This window comes from Suncus etruscus, chromosome 11, assembly GCF_024139225.1.
Source record: "Suncus etruscus isolate mSunEtr1 chromosome 11, mSunEtr1.pri.cur, whole genome shotgun sequence".
Lineage (NCBI taxonomy): Eukaryota > Metazoa > Chordata > Mammalia > Eulipotyphla > Soricidae > Suncus > Suncus etruscus.
The window spans coordinates 70,533,197-70,559,493 of NC_064858.1; the positions used below are offsets into that span (position 1 = coordinate 70,533,197).

The 26,297-nt window shown below is 36.5% G+C and overlaps 1 protein-coding gene across 3 annotated transcripts in view; it reads right to left on the minus strand.

Annotated features, from left to right (window-relative positions):
• SYT1 (synaptotagmin 1) overlaps window positions 1-26,297 on the minus strand; it is a 594,801-nt gene that overhangs the window by 264,316 nt on the left and 304,188 nt on the right. For all 3 annotated transcript variants that reach the window (XM_049783494.1, XM_049783492.1, XM_049783493.1), the window contains one exon: window positions 10,007-10,189. In XM_049783494.1, the coding sequence (XP_049639451.1) occupies window positions 10,007-10,172 (166 nt within the window). In that variant the 5' untranslated portion in view covers window positions 10,173-10,189. The remainder of the gene's footprint in view (window positions 1-10,006; window positions 10,190-26,297) is intronic.

Sequence of the window (26,297 nt, forward strand, 5' to 3'; positions counted from 1 at the left end):
TGGTTTTTGGGCCACACCCGGCGGTGCTCAGGGGTTACCCCTGGCTGTCTGCTCAGAAATAGCTCCTGGCAGGCACGGGGGACCATATGGAACACCGGGATTTGAACCAATCACCTTTGATCCTGGATCGGCTGCTTGCAAGGCAAACACCGCTGTGCTATCTCTCCGGGCCCCCCTAGAAACTTTTTAAGAGAAAAGAAAATATAACAGAAGGCACTTGAAGACTTCTATAGTTGAAACTACTTGTTGTTGTGGTTAAAAGATTATCCATTACTGCCTAGAATCAGTGCAATAATTGCTAGAAAAGAACATGAGGTAATTTTATTTTGACTGGTAGTTACATTGCATATAGTTGAAAAATGAACAAAATATACTGTCATAAAAGGGCATAGTAGTAAAGTCAACAAAAGGGGGTGTAGGGTTGTGAGATTCCAGATTTACATGGAAGTCTTGAATTTATGAAGAAACCATAGAGGTAGATGGAGGCATCTCACTGGAAAATAGCTATCTCTCTATAAGGGATTAGAGGATGGAGAGAAAGGGAAGAGAGAGAGGAGAGAGAGAGGAAAAAAGGAGAGATAAAGGAGAGGAAGAGGGAGAGAGGAGAGGAGAGGAAGAGGGAGAGAGAGAGAAAAGAGAGAATAGGAAGAGAGAGGAGGAAGAAAGTGGGGGAGAGGGAAAGAGGAGGAATAGAGGGATATAAGAAGACAACATACTGAGAAAGAAAGAGAAGTAGAATTTGAAGTATCAGATACCAAGAAGAGAGTCTAAGTGTGAGTACAGATTAATAGGTGCTGTACCTACAGGTTCAACTGTCCTTTAGTGAATTGTTAAAACAAATGATCAGGCAAAGCTTCGTTGTATACCAAGGGGTTGTGGTGACAACAGCTGCAGATCTAACTTTGGAATACTGTGGTTCCTGTACTGCAACTCTGGAACAATCACATAGTGCTCAATGTTAGAAAGATAATAAAACTCAAGAATCTTGTGGAAGTACCTGGATCTCACAGCACTAGCATGTGTTAGAGGTTAGAATAGGTGTTAGAGCCGTATACAACTTAATACAAATTAAAAATAGCAGATTCTTCCCTGATGAGCTGGAAGCAGCCAGAGCAGTCTTGTGTTCAATTTCAAGTCATCTTAGAAGTTCTGAAAGAGAAGGTAGATGGGAAACAGCAGCCAAGGAAAGGGGAATAACAGAGACAATTCCCATCAGTATGGGCAGGCCAGGCCAACATGAAGCACCTCTTTAGATGAAATCCACAGAGTGGCATTGCCAGCAACCACACTAGGCTGGAAGATTATGCTTTGTGTGTCGAATAAGGTGAGATAGAAGAATAAAAGATACAGGGTTTTTCTGCCCTTGAAGCATACTGTCATGGAAATAACTACAGGCTCCGTTCATGCTCTTATCCTCTCCCCTAAGTCCTTTCGTGATGTCTGAAAACTTTCCGCTCAGTCGTGGATGATAAAAATCAGGCCTCTGTATCTAGAGATCTTGGTATTTGCACAGGTCATAGGATGGAGCCTAGGACGAAGTCTCTCTTTATGGTTCTAGAAGTTCTATCACTGTTGTTTTAATTCTGTAATTGGCAATCTTGGTTTTTGCACCTAGCCTAGGGTGAAGCCTAGGATAGTCTTTTATTATGTTTCCAGAAGTTCTGCCCAATTGCAGTTGTCTCAGTTAGATTTCTGGAATTAGAAATATTGGTTATTGTACAGGTCATAGGCCAAAGCCTAGACTAGGGTCCTTTTTATATTGGTTCTGGGATAGGTTCTGCCCAGTCATGGTTGTCACAGTCAGTCTTCTGAAGTTAGCAATCTTGGCTTTTGCACTGATCAAAGGATGACGTGTCTTCTGATTTCATCTATAGTTAGGTGGTGAGGTAAAACAATGTGCTCTTCGACCAAGTTGGTGCCATTTCCTCATTGTCAGGATGTCTTATAAAAACTTATACTTGTCGGTGTCAGAGCAGTATTAAGAATGCCCCAGAGGGAGTTTGGTTCCTGGAGCTGTTGCGGAGAACTGTGTCCTTTCTATGCCTGAGATCTAGGGTTCTGGGTTGGATGGTAGCTGTCTAATCATATGGAGTCTAAGTTAGGACCACATGACATATGTTCAAAGTGGGAGGTGACCCTGTATTGTAAAATGTATGAGTTCTTATCCCTAGTATATAAGAGCTTGTTTCTATATGTAAAATTTCCCCCTTTTTAGTGTGCCTGTGCAAAAAGAAATGGTGCTATAATATATTGCTGGTGAATTTGATGGTGAGAGTGTCAGGCTCCATCATCTCTGTGCCCTGGTTTTGAGGAAACTTCCAATTCCTTCTGAGAAGCAAATTACAACCATAAAATATTGGCTTTAAGACATTGAACAATACTGTTCAGCCAACTAAGGTTTTTTTATACTCGGGTCCTCTAGCTCCTCAATTTCTGTGGAAGAGGTGTATGCTGCTTTCAGTAAATGGTATATTGATCAGTGAAATATATTTCTATTATTTTAGTTACCTATTGATCCTTTTTTTCTTTTTATGTGTGTATAAACAGCTTGAAAGAAAAAGGAAAAGAAAAGTGGAGTTTAAAATGGACTTGAAAGTCCTCTAGTAGTTTCAATAAAGTGTTAGTTGGTGAGGAAACCATCATCACATCATTCAATAGCTTTGTCATCTTTATTTGAAAGCTAGCTCTGCTAATTTAAAAGGCAGACTAGGAGTCTGTGGACTGAAGCTATCAAGTTCAAGTCCTTTTATTATAATTTTCATCAAGAAAAAATCAAAACAAAGGAAAGTAAAGTAAAGCTGAGCGCTAAAAATATAATATTGCACTACACTCTGCTTTCCACTTCTAAATTCTTTATCCAATTTAATAGACACTGGCACCAGCCTGACAGGTCAGCAATGCAATAAAGGATCTACATAATCATTAGAGTGAGGAGAAAAAGAACATATCATGGCCTCTGCCAGACCAATGTTTCTTTATACAATCTGCATTTGCGGTCAGGCTTTGCTTAGTGAAAATGGAGCCTGAATTCTGATATGCCTCTACTATGCAGTGAGGAATAGATGTTTAAATATATTCATATATTTATTATTTATTGATTTTTGATTTATTTTTTGTTTTGTTTTAGAGCCATACCCAATGGCGCTCAGGAGATACTCCTGGCACGGTGCTTAGAAATACCCCTGGCAGGCTCAGGGGATCATATGGGGTGCTGGGAATTGAACCCAGGTCAGCCTGTGTAAGGCAAAAAAAACCCCTACCTACTGTGCTATTGTTCCAGCCCCATATTCATATGTTTATATAGTAGAATTTCCACAAGTTAATTTCTGAGCTACTTTTAATATTATGTACAAGATATTGTTCACTCCTCATATTCCTTACTTAATATCTTTGAAATGCTAATAGAATGTAACTAAGGCTTAGAAACTTTTCTGAGACCTTTAATTCACTTGGTGGCTTTTTGTGCTTATGGTTCTCACTTCTCATACTTTGAAAGTGTATAAAATCCCTCAGCAATAGTTTCTTTAAAAGGCATGGATTTCATGGGAATTTTCTAACAATTAGAGTTCTAAAAGGGAAACAAATTCAAAGAGCTACATACCTAACCTTTCTGAAATACAGAAGCATATAGTTTTCTCTATTGATAGGAACAGAGTATACATTTCTTCTATGGAATCAATATGGCACAGAAAAATAGGGAAGGTGCTTGACTTGAATGTGGTTGGCCCAAATGCCATCCCTCTCACCACAGATAGATCTTCTGTACCCTGCCAGGAAGCTCACTGAGCACAAAACCAGGAATAAACCCTGAGCACTACTAAGTGTGGGACCTCTCAAAATCGATAGTATACAAAATGTGACAGTTATGATAAATAGAATTATTTTTATCACAGTAATTCTGATAGATTGTTTTATGCTATTTTGTATTTGTTTTTGAGCTACACCCAATGATGCTCAGTGCTTACTCTTGGCTCTGTGGAAGTGATGTCTCTGGGACCATTTCTGGTGGAACTTGGAGGAACAATATGGGGTACTGGGATCAAATCTGACTCAGTCACATGCAAAACAAGTATCCTATCCACTGTATATTCTTTCAGATATGAGTTGTCCATTTGATAAATTTAGGACCTTCTTACCTAAATTGAGCAAAGAAATCTTTGGCAAAAAACAATCATTGTTCTCTAGATGACATTTTCTCCCAGCATCACCCAAGGACTATAATGATATTTATAATGTTAATATGTAGAATATGCTAATATTGAAAGCATGGATAGATCCAGACAGATATTCAAAGGTTCTGTATATTTTTTCCTAGCATGATATTTAACACTTCAACACATAGAATATGAATATATATAATAAATTGCTTCTGTTTGAAGAATGTGAAGAATGTACATTTGGATGAGGAAAGTCAAAACAAAATGAAGCCAGATAACCAAGATACTGAGAGACTTGAATGAAAAACTATGAAATGTTGGGAGGAAGACTTAAGTCTGCTTTGGCAGATAAGAAAACTTTACATCTAAGGAGTATTATCTGACTTGATTTTGAATGACAGAATGTGTCAGAACTAGTGAGGAAAGAGATTTTAAGAAGAAAAGGCCTAGATATGAAGGTAGTCAGGGAAATGGGCTATTGTGGCTTTTCTTAGATAAATTTTCTTAGTTATTAGTTTGTCTAGTTGCATGCCTACATAAGTGAGGTTTCCTAGAAGAGAAGGTATGTATAAGAATAGAATTGAATGCATAAAAATGAAAACCAGTAAACAGAACTTCTACCCCATCAAGGAAAGACATTGATGCAGAAATATTTGACTATTTGTTAGGGTTGACAGAAAGAAATACATCAAAAAGTAGTTACTTACTTTAGAAAAAAACCACTTTAGATAGTATCTGAAGGATGGAAGTTAGTATTGAAGTTGTTGAGCTGCTAAGGGTACTAAAGACAAAGAGATGAGCATCTAGGTTTTGTTTTTCATCATTTGCTACAGATATTAAAAGGAAGATAGAATGGTAGTTTTTCAACGGTCAGAAGAAAACTATATTTTTTGTTTGTTTTTTTTGTTTTTGGGTCAGACCCAGTGGTACTTGCTTTGTACTCAGGAATAACTCCTGGCAGGCTTGAGGAACCATATGGGCTGTTAGGGATTACAACACAGGTTGTCTGTATGCAAAGTAAGTGCCTTTGCCTTACCCACTGTAATATCCCTCTGGCTCTGAAAACTAACATTTATTTTATTTATTTAATTTAATTTTTAATTTTATGTATTTCAAATTATTTTACTTATTTACATTCATTTTATTTAAGCATTTATCAGACATCTTCACACACACATATATACTTTGAACATATGTATAGCCTGAAATGAATCAGAAAACAAAATATTGAAATGACAAGAGTTCAAGGAAAAATGAGAGGAAATGATAGAAGATATCATTAAGAGGGGATACTTTATTTTCTGAAATAGGAAGTCTTAGACTGGGTTTAGTTGTAAAATGTTTGGAATTTGGGTGCCTGTCTAATCTGAAAGTAGGGCTTTTCGAAAATAGAAATAGACTTGTTAGAACTGATGACATGAGCCTATTAACAGAGAACCTTTACAGAGTGTAATTTGTGCTAGACACTGCTGAGCACTTCATATGCACTGACACCTTTACTAACAACCCTACAATGGGGTTATTATTGTTGTCTCCACTTAATACAGGAAGAGTCTTAAACACACAAGTACTCAGCAATGTTCTTCAGGTCACACAGCTACTATATAGTCGGGCTTAGATTTGAACCCATGGCTCAGTGTTCAGAGCACAGGCTTTAACTCCTATTGAGAAACTGTCTGTCAACTAGCCTTTCTGCATGAGTGACACACATGCCTCCTCCTAACTCATGGACTCTTATTCTGAGCCAAGAGTCAGGTTTCGGCTCTTGAGTTTTCCTCTGTGCTTATGGAAAAATGGTCTCCACTTCAAGAAGCTCATGAATATCAAAACCGTGATCACACCTATTCTGATGACATGAGTTCAAGCTCTACAAACCGATGGCTGTCGTGATAATAATCAAAGTTGTAAAAATATTAACATTTGGAAAACCCTGGTTTGCTTTATTTTGATAATGTGCAGAGTGAATTGAAAGATAAAAATGGTCAGAATTGGGGGCCGGGCGGTGGCGCTGGAGGTAAGGTGCCTGCCTTGCCTGCGCTAGCCTAGGACGGACCGCGGTTCGATCCCCCGGCGTCCCATATAGTCCCCCAAGAAGCCAGGAGCAACTTCTGAGCGCATAGCCAGGAGTAACCCCTGAGCGTCACAGGGTGTGGCCCAAAAACCAAAAAAAAAAAAAAAAAAGGTCAGAATTGACCATTTTCCTTTGCTTAATTTTAAGCCCTATGGTTGTATGGACAATACCATCAGGTATTTTGGTCTGAATATATGCCATGTTGGACAGTACCAATTTTCCCCACTAATGACATGCCAGCTCCTTGCACCATGACATTTCTCCCTTCCTAAGTGGGAATTACAAGCGACAGAGGAAAGATGTTTGCTATCAATTTTTCAAAAACAAAAACATAAAACCTCTCATCTGCCAGAGAGCCAAGATTGAATTCAGTGACTGAAATCAATTAATATTCTAATTTGCTACCTGTCATTAGCATCACACTGTATTACCCCAAGTCAAAAGTGTTCACCTTTATCTGACAGAGCTCTCAGAATATTATTTTAGGCCTACATTTACTTTTTAGTACTGCTCTGAATGGAAAAATCTCATTAGAAATCTTAATTACAGAAGCAGAAAAATTGTGACAAATTAAAATGAAATGCAGTTTATATTTTCTGATAAAGCTACTTGGCTATAATAATAGTAATTTTTTAAATTACTTATTTGATTTATAGATTTAAGATGCTATGCACTTGTTAATTTTTCTTATTGATAATAACAAGGAGAATTTTGGCAAGATATATTTGAGTAGATGTTACCCATATTCTCGAATATTCTATTACCTTAGGCTGCTGGTCAAAAGAAAACATCCAGGGAAAAGCAGATTAATTACCTCAGCTAATTTTCAGTGCCCAAGAGGGATTGCAGAATTGGGACAATGGTTTGGGAATAAATAAGAAAAGGTTAACCCAAGGGAAAATTAAATAATAGAATTTTAAAGTTTTTCCTTCTGATTAAACTGGAAGAAATTATTCATAGCAAGCTTTAAATGGCAAAGGCTAAAAGATGAAGTAGTCACTATCAAAATAAAAGCAACTTGATTTTTAATGTTAAGGGCACAGTTAAGCATTGAAATCAGGCCTTGAGTGTTAGAAATAAAACAAAATTTAAAGGTTTTAGTCAACATTTTAGAACTTCAAAGATGAAAAGGGAGCAATTCAGCATTTAACACTTTTGTTTTAAAAGGTTTGGGGCCACTATGCTCAAGGCTTATTCCAGATTCTGTGCTCAGGTATTTCTTCTGGCAGTTTTGCGAGATCATAAAGGATGCCAAGGATGGAACCCTGGTAGGTCACTTTCAGGGCAAGCACTCTACCCATTATACTATCTCTCTGCCCCCTAGTATTTAACTATTATTGGCATTTATACTTCCATATATTGATAAACTATACCACTCACATGCCAGGTCCCATCAAGGACATAGCTAAGCACTGGACAGAAACAACTTGTTATTCTCACTGTCCACACTTCTCACATTATTTAGGTGGGGACCAAATTACTTTGAAAACCAATAATAAAGGATCTAGAGTGATAGTACAGTGGATAGGATGCTTGCCTTTCTCATGGTCAACAGGAACTCAATTCATCATACCACATATAGTCCCCAGAATTAGGTCAGGAGTGATCCTTGAGCATAGATCTAGAAGTAAACCCTGAACACCACAAGTTATGTCCCCAAATCATCAAAAGAAACAATATAACATGTTAATAGTGCTAAGGAAAATGGTGAATGCAAAAGCAGGCCAGGAAATCCTAGCAGAGCTATGAAGTGATGAACAGGTTATATCTGAAATTATTTTCCTATTGAAGTACCATAGTTCACATAATATTAGTGTTATCATATGATCATTTCAGAGTACTACACTAATCCCTCTCTAAATAATTTAGGTTCTGTCATCATTAGCCCATGATCCCTCCAGTCTCTAGTTCTATGGATCATTCCTCGTTTCCATTGGGATTGTCTAATTCCTTTCTTTCTTACTTTATACTCCACATAAGTGAGGTTCTCTGGTATTTATCTTTTCCTTTCTGGTTCACCTCATTCAGCATAAGACTCTATAATTCAATTCAACAGTCAATGACAGACTGTTATCTTTCCTCACAGCTGAGTAGGATTCCATTGAGCGCTACTTTTAACAGAAGCAGAGGAAGTCTTAACAAAGAGGTTCACATTGGGGAGAAGAGAGAATCAGTTATCTGGACCCAGGGAGAACTTGCCATTTCACGTGAAATGCATCACACCATTTATTTTTCTAGAGAACACAAAAGTACTGATTATAAGGCAGAATATGTGTTTGAATTTTTCCATTGCTTCCTCTGCTATAATAAACAACATTTCTCTTAAAGCAAATACTTTGGTGAACTATTTAGAAGAGCATTGGTCCCATAATAACTGCATTTGGTGTTTGTAGTTTTGAGTTGAAAGTTGTATCAAAATTTTAGCTGCTATTTCTGCAGTAGCACAGGAAGAAACCAGAGATGATTTCTTTACTCTCCCAAGCTCAATCATATTCATCTCTGCTAAGTTATGGGTCTTTTTTTCTATCTGTGAGCTGTAATTATTGGCACAACTGCTCAGAGTATCTCTCAAATGAACTAAATTTGTTAAAAGCAATGCCAGCTAAATAAGTTAATTATTGAGAGGTAAGAAGTTGATTCTTTATATTATTCAGTTACTGAGAGGTAAGAAGCTGATTCTTTGTATTTTTCAGTTTCTTAAGGGCCTTGTAGAAGTAGTTCTCTTATCAATTAAAATATCCAAGATTCAAACCATAGTAAGATACCACTATTCAAACCTAAACCCTTCCATTTTCTTCACCAGAATCAAATCCACGTTGCTTTGAGCAATCTGGAGACCCATGTAATCTGTGTCTGTTACCTTCCAAATGCATCTCCTGTCCCTTGTTATCTGCTGATTCTACTTAAGAAATCTGCTGCGTTGAGGACAGTGGCTTTGGTCTGTATTTCCTGGAATTCACAAACTGATTCCCTACTTTCTCTGACTTTTTTCTACAAAAGAAACCAGCCTTGATCATTCTATAAAATGCGATTTTATTTTTATTTTTATTTTTATTTATTTCTATTTCTTTCCCCATGCCACTTACTTTTCCTTACATACTTCATTATTACATGACACATTTCATATATTGCCTCTTTATTGCTGATTACTTTTATTTTCTACTAGAAAAATAAGCTTTGTAAGGTCAAAATTAATTTTTCAAAACTAAAAAAGTGCCAGGTAGATAGTAACTGAACTTAAAGGCCAACCTATAGTAACAAATTTAGATTAATTGTCAGTGATTAGATTTCGTTCCATGCTAAATAAACACAAATCAATTTTGATATAGGCTTTTCACCAATTATAAATAAAACTTTAAAAGATGCAAAAGATTTTGAAGCAAAAACAGAAAACTTGCAATATGTTAAAACACATGTTAGGCACTGCTTATGAATAGTCTTTACAGTAGAATACTTTTCATCAATTCAAAGCTATGACATATATAGCAAAGCCAAAAAAGATTAACATTCTTGAATGAAAGAGACAGATGAAACAAGAGCCTGCTTAAACACGAGATAGGTTTTTAAAAAACTAAATTTTCAACTGTAAAAAGGCTGAAGAACATTTCATTTACAAGAATAATTTATTTTATTATTTGAGTACTTACCATTTTAGTAATAATAAATAATGATAATAATAAGCATAAGACAAATTTAAGGTCTGGAATGTTCTTTCCAGTGGATCAAGTGCTTTTTCAACCATCTCTTTTAAACTCCAGTACTAATGTCTCATACTCACATGGAATTTTATGCAGCTCATTCATAAACTTCTCTTTCAGCTTAGAAAAAGCATCTTCTTTGCCCTCTCCAGGATTTGTGGGCTCGGTGGTGCTATTTGGTAGAACAGTTGCAACAGTGGTGACATGGGGCATGGCCCTCGGTTCATGATGACTTTCACTCACCATTTTAGGTTCAGGTGGAACTGGGAGGGGAAAAAGAAGAAAAAAGAAAGCTATTTTAACATGGCTTGACTCAATCCACAGCCAAGGTATGGCCTGGATGGAAAACTTCAGAGATGCACCTGCTCACTGGGTAAATAGTCTATCATTAGCATAGGACTTTATGTTGCTTCATGAAATATTTATGGAGCCACAGTGGCAAGTTTTCTTCAGAAGGTAAGAGCAGGCCTAGGTACCAAAAACATTTTCTTCCCCCAGCACTGTGTTAACTGTCCAATCCATTGGGTATACAGACAAATATTTGTTGTGTACATTGAACTTATAAAGCAGATCTTATTGAGAAGGCAATGAAGCACTTGTTCATTCTATAGTCTCAGTCTACCAGACATTATTGTATAAAAGGGAAAAAAGAGATACAATATATACATTAGGAATGTTGAGTAAGGATAGTCAACGTTCAATGTTTTGACTATAGCTAGAAACAACATCTAAAACACTGTTACACAGTATATAAAGGCTTGACAGAAATTGTTTCTAAAAATTCATTTCTTTTTGTTTTTGTTTTGGGGCCACACTGGGCGATGCTCAGGGACAACTTTCTGTCTTAGAGCTAAAGTATTACTCCTGATGGCATATGGGCATGCTTGGGATCAAATATGGGTTGGCTTTGTGCAAGCAAAGGGATCTCACTGCTATAACTATTACTCTGGCCCCCTTGAATCTTTTATGGTGATGTGTTTTCTTCCAGTTGGTTTTTAATGGTATTTACTGTAGGCCATATTTATTAATAATTGACTGGTTTTGCTCAGTGATATTTTAAAGCCTGATAATATGACATGCTTTGGCTATCTTTTCCAAGGTAATGATTATAAACATTATTTGACATAATTATTTACATCAATTTATTTGGTATTATTTTATAAAATTATTTTAATAATTTAAATTATGTTATAAAATTATTATATTCAACTATTCTAAATGTTTTTCTACAAAATGTAAAAATAATTTCTTAAGAAAATCATTAGAAAGAAGTTAGCTTTAAGTAGAGAGGACAATAGTAGATCTCTTTAGTATACAAATGAATTTTACAATGCAGTTTGTTGTCCTCTGTTTGCCTTTTGAAATATGAGGAAATAAAATTCGCTTTTTTTTTAACATGTAAAATGTTTTAAGAAAGAATATAAGACAATAATAATGAAATAATTGTCTCCAGTATAAACATTTACTAGACTTTTATTCTTTGACTATGGGCTATAAGATTTCAGATAATTTTGGTGAGAGAGTTAATGATTTTGAGATTGAAGAGATAAATGCAAATAGGCCTGGACATGAATAGCCTCACAATCTCCAAGAAAGCTGATAGACCTAGAAAAACACTTTGAAATTTAGGACTGGAGAGAAGAAGCAGATTCAAGTGCTTTTAATATCATTAAAACCTGCATTTGTTATTTTTGCAATTACAATCAAAAGTATGTAGAATCATCTTAAATGAATGGGATTATTATAAAATCTCAAAAATATCGAGAGATTTTGGATTTCTTCAAAGATGATGAGTGAGGCTAATGTGAGTAGATGAATAATCCATTTGATATAATTCCAGATTAGTTCTCTTAAGCTTTAATTTTCAACTAATATGACTATAAAGGTTAGAATCAAACAGGTATAGTGTTCTATTTTTTTCAGTTTTCTCATTTGTTAAGTGATATTAATAATATTAAATAATTTCTCTATGCTTATTTAATATAATAATCTTAAATTTATCTCAATTATACAATGTGATAAAATATACCATATTTATTCGAGTATAATGTGCACTCATGTATAACACACACCCCTAATTTTCGATTAAAAATCGGTATAAAATTTTGTTTCACACCAAGCATTATAATTGACAAAAAAAAAAAAAAAAACAAAACAAAAAAAAAAAACATTGTTAAGCACGTGCGGCCATGATAAAAATCATTTATTGACAACGTAAACTGGTATAAACACAATACCGAAATAAAATTACTGGTAACAATATTTATTTAAAATGCTTCAAAATCAGATTCATCATCAGATACACTAAAGAGTTGTTCCCATTCTTTTCGAGTTAATTTTTCATCAGTGTCCCAGTTGGCAGGAACATCTGTTTCTCCAGTTTCTTCACTTTCTTCTGAGTCTGAATTCCACAGCAGGTCGTCTTCTGTGCCGTCCATTTTATTGCTGATGCCTGTGTTCAAAAGACTCTTGATGATCATTTCTTTTGGTATGTCTTCATGACGTTTTAACCCAGGATGTCACGAGAGATAGGCCAGGTTTCTTTTCTTTTCTTTTCTTTTCTTTTCTTTTCTTTTCTTTTCTTTTCTTTTTTTTTTTTTTTTTTTGGCTTTTCGGGCCACACCCGTTTGATGCTCAGGGGTTTGATGCTGAGGGCTTCGCACTCAGAAATCGCCCCTGGCTTGGGGGGATCATATGGGACGCCGGGGGATTGAACCGTGGACGTTCCTTGGCTAGTGCTTGCAAGGCAGACACCTTACCTCTAGCGCCACCTTGCCGGCCCCTAGGCCAGGTTTCTTGAGGTTTTTTTTCTTCACCCGGAAAAGGCGCAGTGCGAACTCACAATTCGCCTGGGCCCTCATTGGACCGGCTGCCACTGCCAGTCTACCCCAGCCCTCGTTTATCACGTGCACCCAAACTTTGATTTCTTTTTTTGTTAGAAAATTGTGCGCGTTATACTAGAATTAATACGGTACTAAATAATATGAATATCTACTGAACGATGAGATACAAATCTGCTCATAATTTATTATGGAAGCTGGTATGAATACTTGTTTCGCAGTTGATTGATATGTTGCCCAGCTGATTTATTCATTCATACTTCTAATATCACTTAGAAGCCCAGAATTTTCAAAAATATGAAAAATTCCATTTTTTCCAACTCAAGATAACTCCTTGTTTTTCTGAATATATTTAGCTAAGGCTCTTCTCTATAAGTTTGGAGTCCTGTTTGTGCTCTTGGCACGATTTCAATAAAATGAAATTGATATTGGAGCAGTATCTTTGAGATTTCATGCAAGTCAGCAAGACTTAAAAGTTATATGTACACATCCATATGCATGAAAACATTAGTATGTATGTATTCAAGAGCTGAATTTGTTCTTCTGCTGTGAGAATCACCAGATATGATCAGCTTTATAATGTCTCTCCACAGGATAGTTGAGGATATTTGAGAAATTGGTTTCCTGAAGAATTTAAAGGAAATGAGTATGTTAAATACAATAGTTAAATAAAACAGTGCCATATTAAGCTAAAGGCAAATTATCTAATGGTTTGGACTCAGTTTTTGTCATGCTCTGGAACGAATATTATTACTGGCTATTTTGACTGATATTTAGCTCCTTTTCCTAAGTACTATACAGTTATTTCTGGTTGTTGTGTATTCAGTTGGTTTGGTCCTTTGCCACTGGCATTTGTTAAACATTTCTTTACCTTGCTATAACTTGTAATAGATCTAAAACATTTCTATGTATTTAGGATCCGAAACATTTCTATTAAAAGTTGAATAACCAAAAAAGAAAACTGAATTAAATTTGGTCAAAGGCTTATTGATTTACTTTTTAAAGGGAAACAAAGGTTTCTCTAATTTCCAAAAACAAGAAAGATTCTTAGGCTCTTTGGACAAAAAGTACATTTGAAAGTTGTGTCTTAAATAAAAGTGAGAGCTATGGCTGGCAGGTGGTTTGACAAAAGTGCTGAATAAAACCCAGAACTAAATGGCAAGAAAGAATAATGCAAATATTTAATTAGCAAATATAATATGCAAATGGATGCTGGTTAAAATATAATGTAGAAAAATTATTAAAGTATCATAAAGGTTAATAATTTTGTGGTATAAAAGAAAGGAAGAAATCAGGACTCAGGTTGCTATGACAACTTCCCTCTGTCCCTTACACGTGTTCTTCTTTGTAGGAATTTAATTATATCTATCACTAGGTTGACAAATTGATACAGATTTCACAAATTTCACAGAGGTGGCCCATAGCCTCCATAAACATAATGATTTAAGAAGACATTATTTACATTTCTAGTTAAGTTATTGTAAAGATAGCTAACAATAGTAACAAACAGCAGATCAAAGAAATATTGAAAAGATACGATTACAGAAGAAGTGTTATGTATTATGAAATGTTATATTGCATAAATACCCCAAATGGAAAGTCTGCAGAGACAAAGAGATAATGCAGCAAGTATTAGTTACTTTTGTGATGTAGAGGGGTGGAGACCAGTGTAGTAGGTTTAGTCGAATTTCCCTGGCATGTGGATGCAACTGGCATTCCCTCTGCTCTTTTCAGGAAGTATCCTTAGCTTCTTTCTTTACACGATAGGGGATACTGTCTGGTAATATTAAACTTGCTTCAAGAATTGTCAAGATTAAGCTCAGAGGTTGGTGGATAGTGAGGGTGGCCTGGCTCAAGGCCTCACTTTGCCTTTGAAGGACCCCCTGAAGCCCATTTGAGCTGTATCTCAGTTCAGCATCTCGGCTCACACCTGCCTCCTCCACATTCTGCACTTTTGATTGGTAGCTGCCCAGGGAATCTGACCTCTAACATCCACTGGGAAGGAATGTTAGAGAAAGAAAATAAAAAAGTAGTTCTTAATAAGTTTCCTTTAAATTCTCTTCAAACAAGCTCTCTCTTTTAAATTCTTTATAAAGGGGAACAGTTACACTAGCATTATGGGGGCAAAGGAGGGAGATATGGGATGCTTGCTGGTAACAGGAGTGAAGGAGGACAACACTTGTGGTAGGAATGTCCCTCATTATTTGTCACTATGTGCCTTAAATATTACTGTGAAAGATTTGTAATTCATTTTGACCACAATAAAATTTATTAAAACATTCTTTCCAAACAAGGAAAGAAGTGAAATCACTCATAAAATTACAGATATTGAGAGTCAGACTGAAGAATTACCCTTTCCCCAGTATTTATAGGTATTTTCTTTGGTGGGAAGAAAGAGAAAAATCAGATTCTCTAGTAACTGTCCCGGTGGCAGAGTTGACTTATGACAATAGTCTGGTAAAAGGACTAGAGATAAAGGATTCACCTCACTGCTCCCAGTTGTGGGTAAAAACCAGTGTTACACATGCAAAAATTTGACTCTCACTTCCCTGGACCCCAGAGATTTGGTCATTTTTTTCAGTTTCTGGTAAAGCTACTAGCACAAAGGTAGAATAGCTTCAGAGATTACTGAGTGCTTTCTGTTGTTTTTTTGTTTTTGTTTTTTGTTTGTTTGTTTGCTTTGCGCCCACACCAGGCTGTGCTCAGGTCTCTTACTACAAGCTCTGTGCTCAGGGACCCCCTCCCTGGTGTTAACATGCTCAACACTTAACACTTAACAACTTAGTGTTCACTTGGTATGTCTCCCAAGTACCCTTGCAAATTGAATGCAAATGTGCCTGCTAGCTTGGGTAATAGAATCAATATTCCTGCTCAATCCTACAAGTTACCTAGAAATATTAATAAGGTAATATAGATTATTGTTATACTGGCAGTGGCTTTGGGAGAATGTTGGGAAAAATAATACATGCTGGAAGAAATAATATCAGTTATTGTATTACCTAAAATCTTCATACTATTCATTTAAAAACCACTTTTTTTTTGTTTTTGGGCCACACCCGGTGATGCTCAGGGGTTACTCCTGGCTGTCTGCTCAGAAATAGCTCCTGGCAGGCACGGGGGACCATATGGGACACCGGGATTCGAATCAACTACCTTTGGTCCTAGATCGGCTACTTGCAAGGCAAATGCCACTGTGCTATCTCTCTGGGCCCTAAAAACCACTTTATGATTAAGTGATATACAAAAATCTGTGCATATTTAATAGATACAAAATGATGAGTCTGGAGATAGTCATATACCCATAAATCCATTACTATAACCTCTAGTCCCTGGATGCCTTCCTGCCTGCCTGCCTTCCTTCCTTCCTTCCTTCCTTCCTTCCTTCCTTCCTTCCTTCCTTCCTTCCTTCCTTCCTTCCATCCATTACTATAACCTCTAGTCCCTGGATGCCTTCCTTCCTTCCTTCCTTCCTTCCTTCCTTCCTTCCTTCCTTCCTTCCTTCCTTCCTTCCTTCCTTCCTTCCTTCCTTCCTTCCTTCCTTCCTTCCTTCCTTCCTTCCTTCTTTCTTTCTTTCTTTCTTTCTTTCTTTTTTTTTCTTTTTGGGCCACACCCGGTGACGCTCAGAGGTTACTCCTGAAATCACCCCTGGCTTGAAGGACTGACCATATGGGACGTAAAGGGATCAAACTGCAGCCCATCCTAGGTCAGTCACTGCAAGTCAAACACTACCACTGCACCACTGCTCCGCTCCCCTGGATGCCTTATTTCTAATTTGTTTTTATGCATGACTAATGTAAGTCTAGAATTAAAAGTAATACTTATATATCTTGCCCACCAGATTTTGAGGCCCTTAAATTGGGGGATAGGATCTGATTATATTTGCATTTGCAATATTCACCACAGTATCTCAATCTTATCACAGCACAGCAGGAATTTGATTGTGTCTAAGAGTGGAGTTTGTATACATTTTTACATTTTTGAGGCCACACCCAGTAATGCTCAAGGATTACTTCTGGCGTTTCACTCAGAGATTATGCATGGCGCTGCTTGGAGGACATATGAAATGCCAAGATCAAACTCCAGTTGGCAAGCACTCTGCCTACTGTAATAGCTCTAGCTTATATATATCTATATATATATGTATACATATATATACATACATATATATACATATATATTCACATTTTGCCTGTATGAATAAATAAGCACAACTTGGGAGAAAATTTTGTATTTGGGAAGATGCTAAGGCATTTTCCTGGTCTGCTTTAAATGCTAAGTGAATATCAAATCTACCAAATATTGGCCCCTCAATGTTACTAAATTTTTTTCGTCACAAAATGCTGACTGTGAAGGAGAAAAAGCAGCTGAGAGAGAGAGAGAGAGAGAGAGAGAGAGAGAGAGAGAGAGAGAGAGAGAGAGAGAGAGAGAGAGAGAGAGAGAGGAGATTGGCTGTTGAAATAGAGGAAACATGTGGAAGAATAGCAAAATCAGGAAGTTATTCAGAATTCCAAGGAAGTAAGTCAGCAGTTGTCAGAGGGGGCGAAAGGAATCAGCTGATGAAGGTGGGACTTAGTACAAGTCAAGACTCAAGAGCAAAGAGAATTTGGATGAGTCAGTGGCATCTCAGATGGAGTGAGAACAGAGTGCCCTTCAAGTAGAATGGAAGAGCATAGACAATAGCAGAAGACAGTTAGTTGCCTTTGCTACTTCCTCTTCTTGATCATGCTGGTGAAAGATTATACATAATTCCTCCTTGAAGTAAACTGGGAATCAGAATGGGAAGACCAAAGAGTGACAGTGGACTGACTAGGTTTGTCATTCTAAAACTGTATGCTGCTTCCCTTCATTTTACAGTAGCCTCTCCATGGTGCCTGGGAATTGGCTGATCTATGTTGACAATTTAGTTCCAAGTATCTATTATCAGGCAGATTGGAAGAAAAGGACTCAAATCCTGAAACTGAAGTATTTTCATTGTGAGTAGTATAGAGACAAAAGCGGCAGTGATTTTTCCCACACGATCATCCTGCCATTTTTTACGCTGATGTCTTGTTTCTTGAAGCTTTTTTTTTTTTTTTTTTTTTTTTTTTTTTTTTTTTTTTATATAATTCTGTACTGCCTTGGTCCTTCCAACTAGAGACATTTCTTCTACTGCATAAGACAAAAGCCTCATACATAACTGTTCAACTTAATTTCAGCATGAAATATTAATACCTTCCACAGAGGAGGCATGCTGCTGTTTCATGGTGGTTCTTAATGCAATTTGACAAGTAAAGAAATCATTCATATCAATAAATTTTTTTTTATTTTCTGTATTGCATATTATCAATTTATATTATATTTGGCTACTATAAAACCTTTGTCTTTTGCAAAGGTACTTCAGATAGAAACTTTGAAATATATTTCACTATGAAAAACAAACAAGTTAAAATATCATGAACCTATGTAATAATTTTATTATCTATAAAATAATTTGGGTAATTATTTTACCAAAGATAAAAAAAGATAATTTTAGAAGTAGTAGGTCACTTCTGAATTAACTATTTCTTTTCACTATTTTTGCAACTGATGAGTTCTTCTACAAGTCCTGAACTACTTATTTATTAACTGAAGGAATTAGCAAAGTTAATTACAGCACAAAAGCTGATATAAATACTAAAATACCACAACAAGAATCTGACAATATAAATTATTTTTATTATTTGTAATTTCTTACCTACAAAATTAATTTAATAATACATTTCTCTCTGATTTTCATTAAAGTAGAAAATTTTTACATGAGGGAAGATGATTTCTTTCCTGTTTAGTCTAGAAACAGTATTTAGAATAAAGTTTTTATATTAGAATTATTTTGTGTGGGGTATTTTTGGTGATAGTGGGACTTTGTCTTATGTATTTAAAATGACTTATTGTACCCTTTAGTGGATATTTAGCAGAAAGTTATTTATTTAAAAGGTGATTTTAAAAATTATAATTTTTCTTGGAGGGATTATATTTGTGTAATTCTAGGGTTTTACACTAAGAACGTTTGGGTTTTAAATATTACACACACACACATATATGTATGTATGTTAACACCCACGTTTTATTTATTACTTTACAAAAGTCTGGAGGAACTAGTAGATTTGTGAAATTGACCAGGAATTATATTTTGTATTTAGGGATCTTTGGTCATAATTAGTAACACAGTCTAGTCTTTAAATTTAAAAACCTGGTAGAGTTATGGCGTTTTAGTTTTTTCTGTGTTGGTTGTGTTGAGGCCCACTCCTGGCTTCATGTTCAGGGATAGATCACTCTTGGAAGTATTCAGGGATTGAGCACTCCCGGAAGTATATGGCACTACCATATGTAGTGACAGGGATCAAAGCAGGGTCAACTTCATGAAAGGCAAGTATCCTGTCTTTTTTTTTTTTTTTTACTATCTTTTGGTCTTGGATTAATAGTTTTAAATTGGTTTTTATATCTTGGATAGAATTTATATTCAGGAAATTAATCTAAACAAAAATTTTTTTTGTTTTTGGGCCACACCCGGTGATGCTCAGGAGTTACTTCTGGCTATGTACTCAGAAATTGGTCCTGGCTTGGGGGACCATATGGGATGCTGGGGGATTGAACCGTGGTCTGTCCTAGGCTAGCGAGGGCAAGGTAGACGCCTTACCAGTTGTGCCACTGCTCCGGCCCCATTGAACATTTTTTTTTGTTTGTTTTTTTTTCTTTTTTTTTTTGGTTTTTGGGCCACACCCAGTGACGCTCAGGGGTTACTTCTGGCTATGTGCTCAGAAGTCCCTCCTGGCTTGGGGGACCATCTGGGACGCCGGGGGATCGAACCGCGGTCCCTCCAAGGCTAGCGCAGGCAAGGCAGGCACCTTACCTTTAGCACCACCACCCGGCCCCCCCATTGAACATTTTTAATTGCTTCAAATAAACTATCCTTGTGCATTTTTCTTTCCTTCTTCCTGGTTTTAAATTCCCTGGACCAGGAGTCTCACTCTTTTTCTAGGTTCTGCCTTTTATACATTCTTTATGAGATAAAACTTTATATTAAACTAGAACTACCTGCTTCTAACTTGACTGTAACAGTGTTTATCTTCTAGTATAGCAAAGACAGTATAGATTTCAATAAGACTTGAAGATCCCATCCAATGATATTCTTTCAAGTCAGCCATTATGCTCATAAATATTAGAATAGATCCACATATTGCATCTTTCCAAATACAAGTCAAACATAAACCCCAAGGAAAATACAGATTTACACTGAATGCTTTCCTCTAAGAATTTGCAACACAAGATCCCTGGAAGGAGAGGTAGAATTGCATCCAGAAAATTAATTAAGAATGTTGAGGTTATTAGAAACACCAGCCACCTCATGTCAACACTGGAATCAGCAACCTTCCGAAACACCACTTGACTAGTTCTGACAGCCTATTTATTAATTGCTGCCAAAATCTAATTGTTATTGCATAAACATTGCCTTTCTGCAGAAAAGCAGTGTCAACTTAGCATCTCCTTCTAACATTGGAATATAAATTTCTTTCTTTAGGTCTCATGACTGGTCTTTAATGTTCTTAATATTTTCAGGCAATTTTATCTACAACTACAAGTAAATTGTAGAAACTGGAACTAATTGTTCTCGTAATTGATTGACTCTCGTACCTCCTGTCGTGTGTACAATGTAAGTCATCCCCGCTGGATGGAGCAACGGGAGGGGAGCTATTAATCAATCACAGAACAATTAGTTCAGAGCTGAAGCATTCCTGACTCTGCTGAAAGGGAGAATTTTCCTCCTCAAAGGTTAAAGGGACAAACATTTTTGCAGTTATTGAAGAAAACAACAACTAAATCCCCTTAAAAAAACCTATGCCTCCTAAATTAAATTCTAAATTAGGGTTTCTAAATTCTGGCAGTAATACCCAGGTTATGTAAATTGAACTATGATCCACTGCTTGCATGTATTTTTTTTTCACCGTCAACTGTGAGTTATTCTACCAATGGGCTGGGACAACCATGTGTGTTCACAACTGCATTTCTTTTAACAATTCTTTGGCAGCAAGAAGTTTCTTGATAAATGTTTAGTTAAATGCAACAGTATAAGCTATTTTAATTTATATGTAAGCTATTTTTAGTTTATATGTGCCACTCTGTGACCATCTGTAAAAAAATCAATAGGTAGAGCAATTAATGGGAGATGTGGAATTTTAAGTTAGCTACTAAGTTTTACATACAAAATGTGGAATTGCATGTAAGGAATTATATATACTATTAAATATTCTTTATTGGTTTATTTGGGGACCACATCCAAAAGTGCTCAGGTTCTGGTTCTGTGCCCAGGGATCACTCCTGGCAGTGTTTAGGCAACTTATGGGATGCTAGGTTGCCACTTGTAAGAAAAGAGCCAAACCTATTATACTATCTCTCTGCTCTTATTCTTATATATTCCAGTTTAGTTCTTCAATAAAACACAGAATATGTGCCCAAGTTGTAAATATGGAGTATTAATTGTTTCTACCTAAATGATGGCTTATTCTTTCCTTATTTGACTTTGTTTGAATTTCTCTTCCCTGCCTTTAATCAGTCCCAATCATGATGCTAAGTATGTAATTTTCTTCTTAGTTATTAAACAGTACCCTAATCTAAATTACTATATATCATATTCTCCAAATCATTCTACATATATCATGTCTTCTTTAGGTATTTCTGTAAGGGATTATTTTTTATTTTGGTTTTTGGACCCCACCCGTTGATGCTCAGGGGTTACTCCTGGCTATGCAATCATAAATAGCTCCTGGCTTGGGGACCATATGGGACATTGGGTCAAACCTCAGTCCATCCTAGCTTAGCCTGTGCAAGGCAGATGCCCTACTACTTGCACCACAGCTCTGGCCCCTAAGGGATTACTTTAAATTAAGTAAAATAGTTGGTAGCATAACACTCTACTAAATATTGGGGCCGGAGAGATAGCACAGCTGTAAGGTGTTTACCTTACACACAGAAGGACAGTGGTTCGAATCCTGGCATCCCATATGGTCCCCCAAGCCTGCCAGGAGCGATTTCTGAGCATAGAGCCAGGAGTAACCCCTGAGAACTGCTGGGTGTGACCCGAAAACCAAAAACCAAACCAAACCAAAACAAAAAACACTCTACTAAATACAATAAAATATAAAAGTTTCCTTCCTTCCTTCCTTCCTTCCTTCCTTCCTTCCTTCCTTCCTTCCTTCCTTCCTTCCTTCCTTCCTTCCTTCCTTCCTTCCTTCCTTCCTTCCTCCCTCCCTCCTCCCTCCCTTCCTTCCTTTCCTCCATTTTCTTCTTTCCCTCCTTCCCTCCCTTCTTCCTTCCCTCCCTCCCTCCTTCCCCATCCTCCCTCCATCCCTTCCTGCCTTCCTTCCTCCCTTTCTTTTTTCTCCCCTATCCCTTCCTCCCCTCCCCTTCTCTCCATCCTCCTTTGGTATTTTAGATGAATCAAGGCATGGTTTTTTTTTTTAATGCAGTGAAAAGAAAATTACCAATATTTCAACTCTAAAACCAGATGATAAGGAAGGGAAAAAGTTTAGAGATGAAGAGGTTAAGTCGTAAAGTACAGTCTGGCTCTATTGAGCACCATCAGGTGTGACTTTGGTGGGGCTTGATGGTACCATCACTGTTATAGTCAAGCAGTACTGTTTCAAAGGCTAGGCAGAGACCATCCAACCCTGCTGTCCAACAATCTCTGAGAGTAGCTCTAAGGCTCTAAAAGTACTATTTGAGAGCTTTTGTCTTCCAAAATTAAAGTCAATTATAACAAGAATAGGAACGAAGGAAAAAATACAAGAAAGGAATGACAAGATCAGCAAGCGTTTTCCCCCCACAAACAGTTTAAGATTTTCCACAAAGTCCCATAGGGCACCAACATCCCACAAAATGTGAAACAGCCCATGCAAATAACTTGCATGTAGAGAATAGATTTCATTACTGAGACTAACGTGCCCTTACAAATGAAAAGAAATAGCAATAAATATGAAAAATAGGGTTAGTTAACAACAGGGAATTCCCCACTTATTCATATTTTAATCAGGGCTCGAAGTTTAACAGATTGATATTATTAAAATCTAGCGAAGTAGCTTATAAAAATGCCAATTTCAGATATATCTCCCTGGCATTAAATCTACCCAGGCAGCACTTTCTGACAATTTGACCTTAGCATTTAAGACATTCCCAGTATTAAACTGTTTTTTCCACTTCCATATTACAATAATTCTATAGAATGGTAGCAATTATGTTCATTATTGAATAACTGGGAGTAGAGAAATTAGAGATGGCTCTAGACTAATTAATGCATATACATGTATATTTAAAAACAAATACTGATCTTATATAAGAATTTATTTTCAAACATAAACATTTATGTATCTACCACATGTAATGTTATGTATGTACACATTAACACAGACATACAAAAGCATATACATATGTTAAATCATCCTTGCATTAATGGAATGAAACCTAATTGGTCACAGTGTATGACTTTTTTGATGAGGTGTTAGATCCTACTTGCCAGGATTTTGTTGAGGATCTTTGCATCTGTGTTTATCAGGGAAATTGGTCAGACATTTTCTTTTTTTGCAGCATCTCTGTCAGGTTTTGCTATTAGGGCGATGTTAGCTTCATAAAAATTATTTGGGAGTGTTTATGTTTCTTCAGTTTCCTGAAAGAGCCTGAAAAGGATTGATAGTACTTCCTCTCAAAAGGTTTGAAAGAATTCCTTAGTGAATCCATCTGAATATGGGATTTTGTTCTTGAATCTGTTTAGATATGCTAGATCATCCTGGTTCAACTAGGGAAGATTATGAGTAAGAATTTATCTATTTCTTCCAGGTTCTCATGTTTTGTAGCATAGAGTTTCTCAAAGTGGTCTCTGATTATCCTTTAAATCTCCATATTATCTGTAGTGATCTCCACCTTTTCATATCTAATCTAGTTTATTAAGTTTCCCTCTCTCCCTTTCTTTGTGAGTGTTGTTTGTTGTTTGTTTTTGGTTTTTGGCCCACACCTGGCTGTGCACAGCAGTTACTCAGTTTGTCTGGGTTGGCTATGTGCAAGGCAAACAATCTACTGCTGTGATATCACTCTGGTCCCTCTTTGTGAGTTTTGCTAGTAGTTTATTGTTGAGTTACACCTTATTTTACCCAAAACAAAGATCATTCCTGGTTTCTTTGTATGTTTATTTATAACTTGGATTTACTCCCAAACAGAGATTGTCTGTAAACCTGGGTGGGTTTACTACCCTACCCAGGGGTGATCTCTGTACTCAATAAAAACAGCAGTTCTGGCAGGCAGAGAGCTCCATACTAGGTTGAAGACTGCCAGATTACATGCGTTTCACCCTCAGCCTGGTTTGGATTATTTCATGTGCTTCCTGATTCAGAGTCGTTCACCCTGGTGCTGGAGATACAGCTTGTGGGGTGATTTTACAAGTGGTGCCAGAACTTTAGACTGACTTGAACCCTGAACCCAAGAAGAAGGCATCAGTGATGGTGAGTGCTAATTGTGTCTTGACCCTTTGGTGAATTATCACTATGACCATCCCCTCAAGCTATCTACTCAACATAGTGTTGGAAGTACTAGCCACAACAATTAAGCAAGGAAAAGATACCAAGGGCATCCAGATAAGAAAGGAAGAAGTCAAGCTCTCTCTGTTTGCAGATTGCAGGATACTATATTTAGAAAACAATAAAGACTACCAAAAAGATTCTAGAAACAATAGATCATATATCAAATTAGCAGACTACAATATTAACACGCAAAAAGCAATGGCATTCTTATGCACCAATAAAAATAATCCCATTCACATTAGTGTCACACTATCCCAAATATCTTGGAGTCAACTAAAGAGGTGAAAGACCTATACAAAGTTAACTATAAAACACTGCTTCAAGAAATAAAATAGGTCACAGAAAATGGAGACACATACCTTGTTCATGGGTTGGGAGGATTACCATCATTAAAATGGCAATACTCCTAAAAGCATTGTATAGATTAATACAATTCCTCTAAGGATACCATGGCGTTCTTTAAAGAAGTGGATCAAACAGTCCTGAAATTCCTTTGGAACAATAAACACCTACAACTAGGTAGAGCAACCCTTAGAAAAAAAGGATATGGGAGGCATCACCTTTCCTGACTTTAAATTGTATTACAAAGCAATAGTCATTAAAATAGCATGATAATGGAATAAAGACAGACTCTCATATCAATGGAATAGACTTGAGTATTCAAAGATTGTTCTCCAGACATATAATCAATTAATTTTTGATAAAGGGGAAAGAAATGCAATATGAAGCAAGGAAAGCCTCTTTCCTTCAACAAGTGGTGTTGTGACAACTGGTCAGTCACATGCAAAAAGCGAACATTCAGACTTCCATCTAACACCTTGTACAAAGGTCAAATCCAAATGGATTAAAGACCTTGATATCATACCTGAATCTATAAGGCATATAGTAGAACTTGTAGGTAAAACACTCCATGACATTGAGACTAAAGGCATCTTCAAGAAGGAAACATCACTCTTCAAACAAGTGGAAGTGGAGTTAAACCAACAGGACTATATTAACCTGAGAAGCTTCTGCACCTCAAAGAAAATAGTGACTAAGATACAAAGGCCACCCACACAAAGGGAGAAACTATTCACCTAATACCTATCAGACAAGGGACTAATATCTAAAGTATACAAGGTATTGACAAACCATAACAAGAGAAAAACATCTAACCCCATCAAAAATGGGGAGAAGAAATGAAAAATTTCTCAAAGAAGAAATAAAAATGGCTTAAAACATATGATAAAATGTCCCACATTACCTATGATAAGGGAGATGCAAATCAAAACAACTATGAGGTACCATCTCACACCACAGAGACTGCACACATCACAAAGAATAAAAACAATAAGTGCTGGTGGCGATGTGGGGAGAATGGAACTCTCATTCACTGCTGATAGGAATGCCATCTGGTCCAGTCTTTATGGGAAACAATATGGCTATTCCTCAAAAAAAACTATGCATTGAGCTCCCATATAATCTAGTTATACCACTTCAAAGGATATACTATAGGAACACAAAAACACAATACAAAAATGCTTTCTGTACACCTACATTGATTTCAGCGCCTTTGCAATAACCAGAATCTGGAAACAACCCTCATGCCCGACAACAGGTGAGAGCCTAAGGAAACAGTGGTACATCTATGCAATGGAATACTATGCAGCCGCCAGAAGAGATGAGTCATGAAATTTTCCTATATATGGATGAACATGGAAACCATTCTGCTCAGTGAAATAAGTCAGAGAGAGATAGACATAGAATAGTCTCACTCATCTATGGGTTTTAAGAAAAATAAAAGACATTATTGTAATAATGCACAGAGACAATAGAGATGAGGGCTGAAATGACTGGCTCAAGATATGAAGCTCACCACAAAGAGTGGTGAGTGCCGTTAGAGAAATAACTACACTAACAACTATCATGATCTTTTTTTTTTTTTTTTTTTTTTTTTTTTTGGTTTTTGG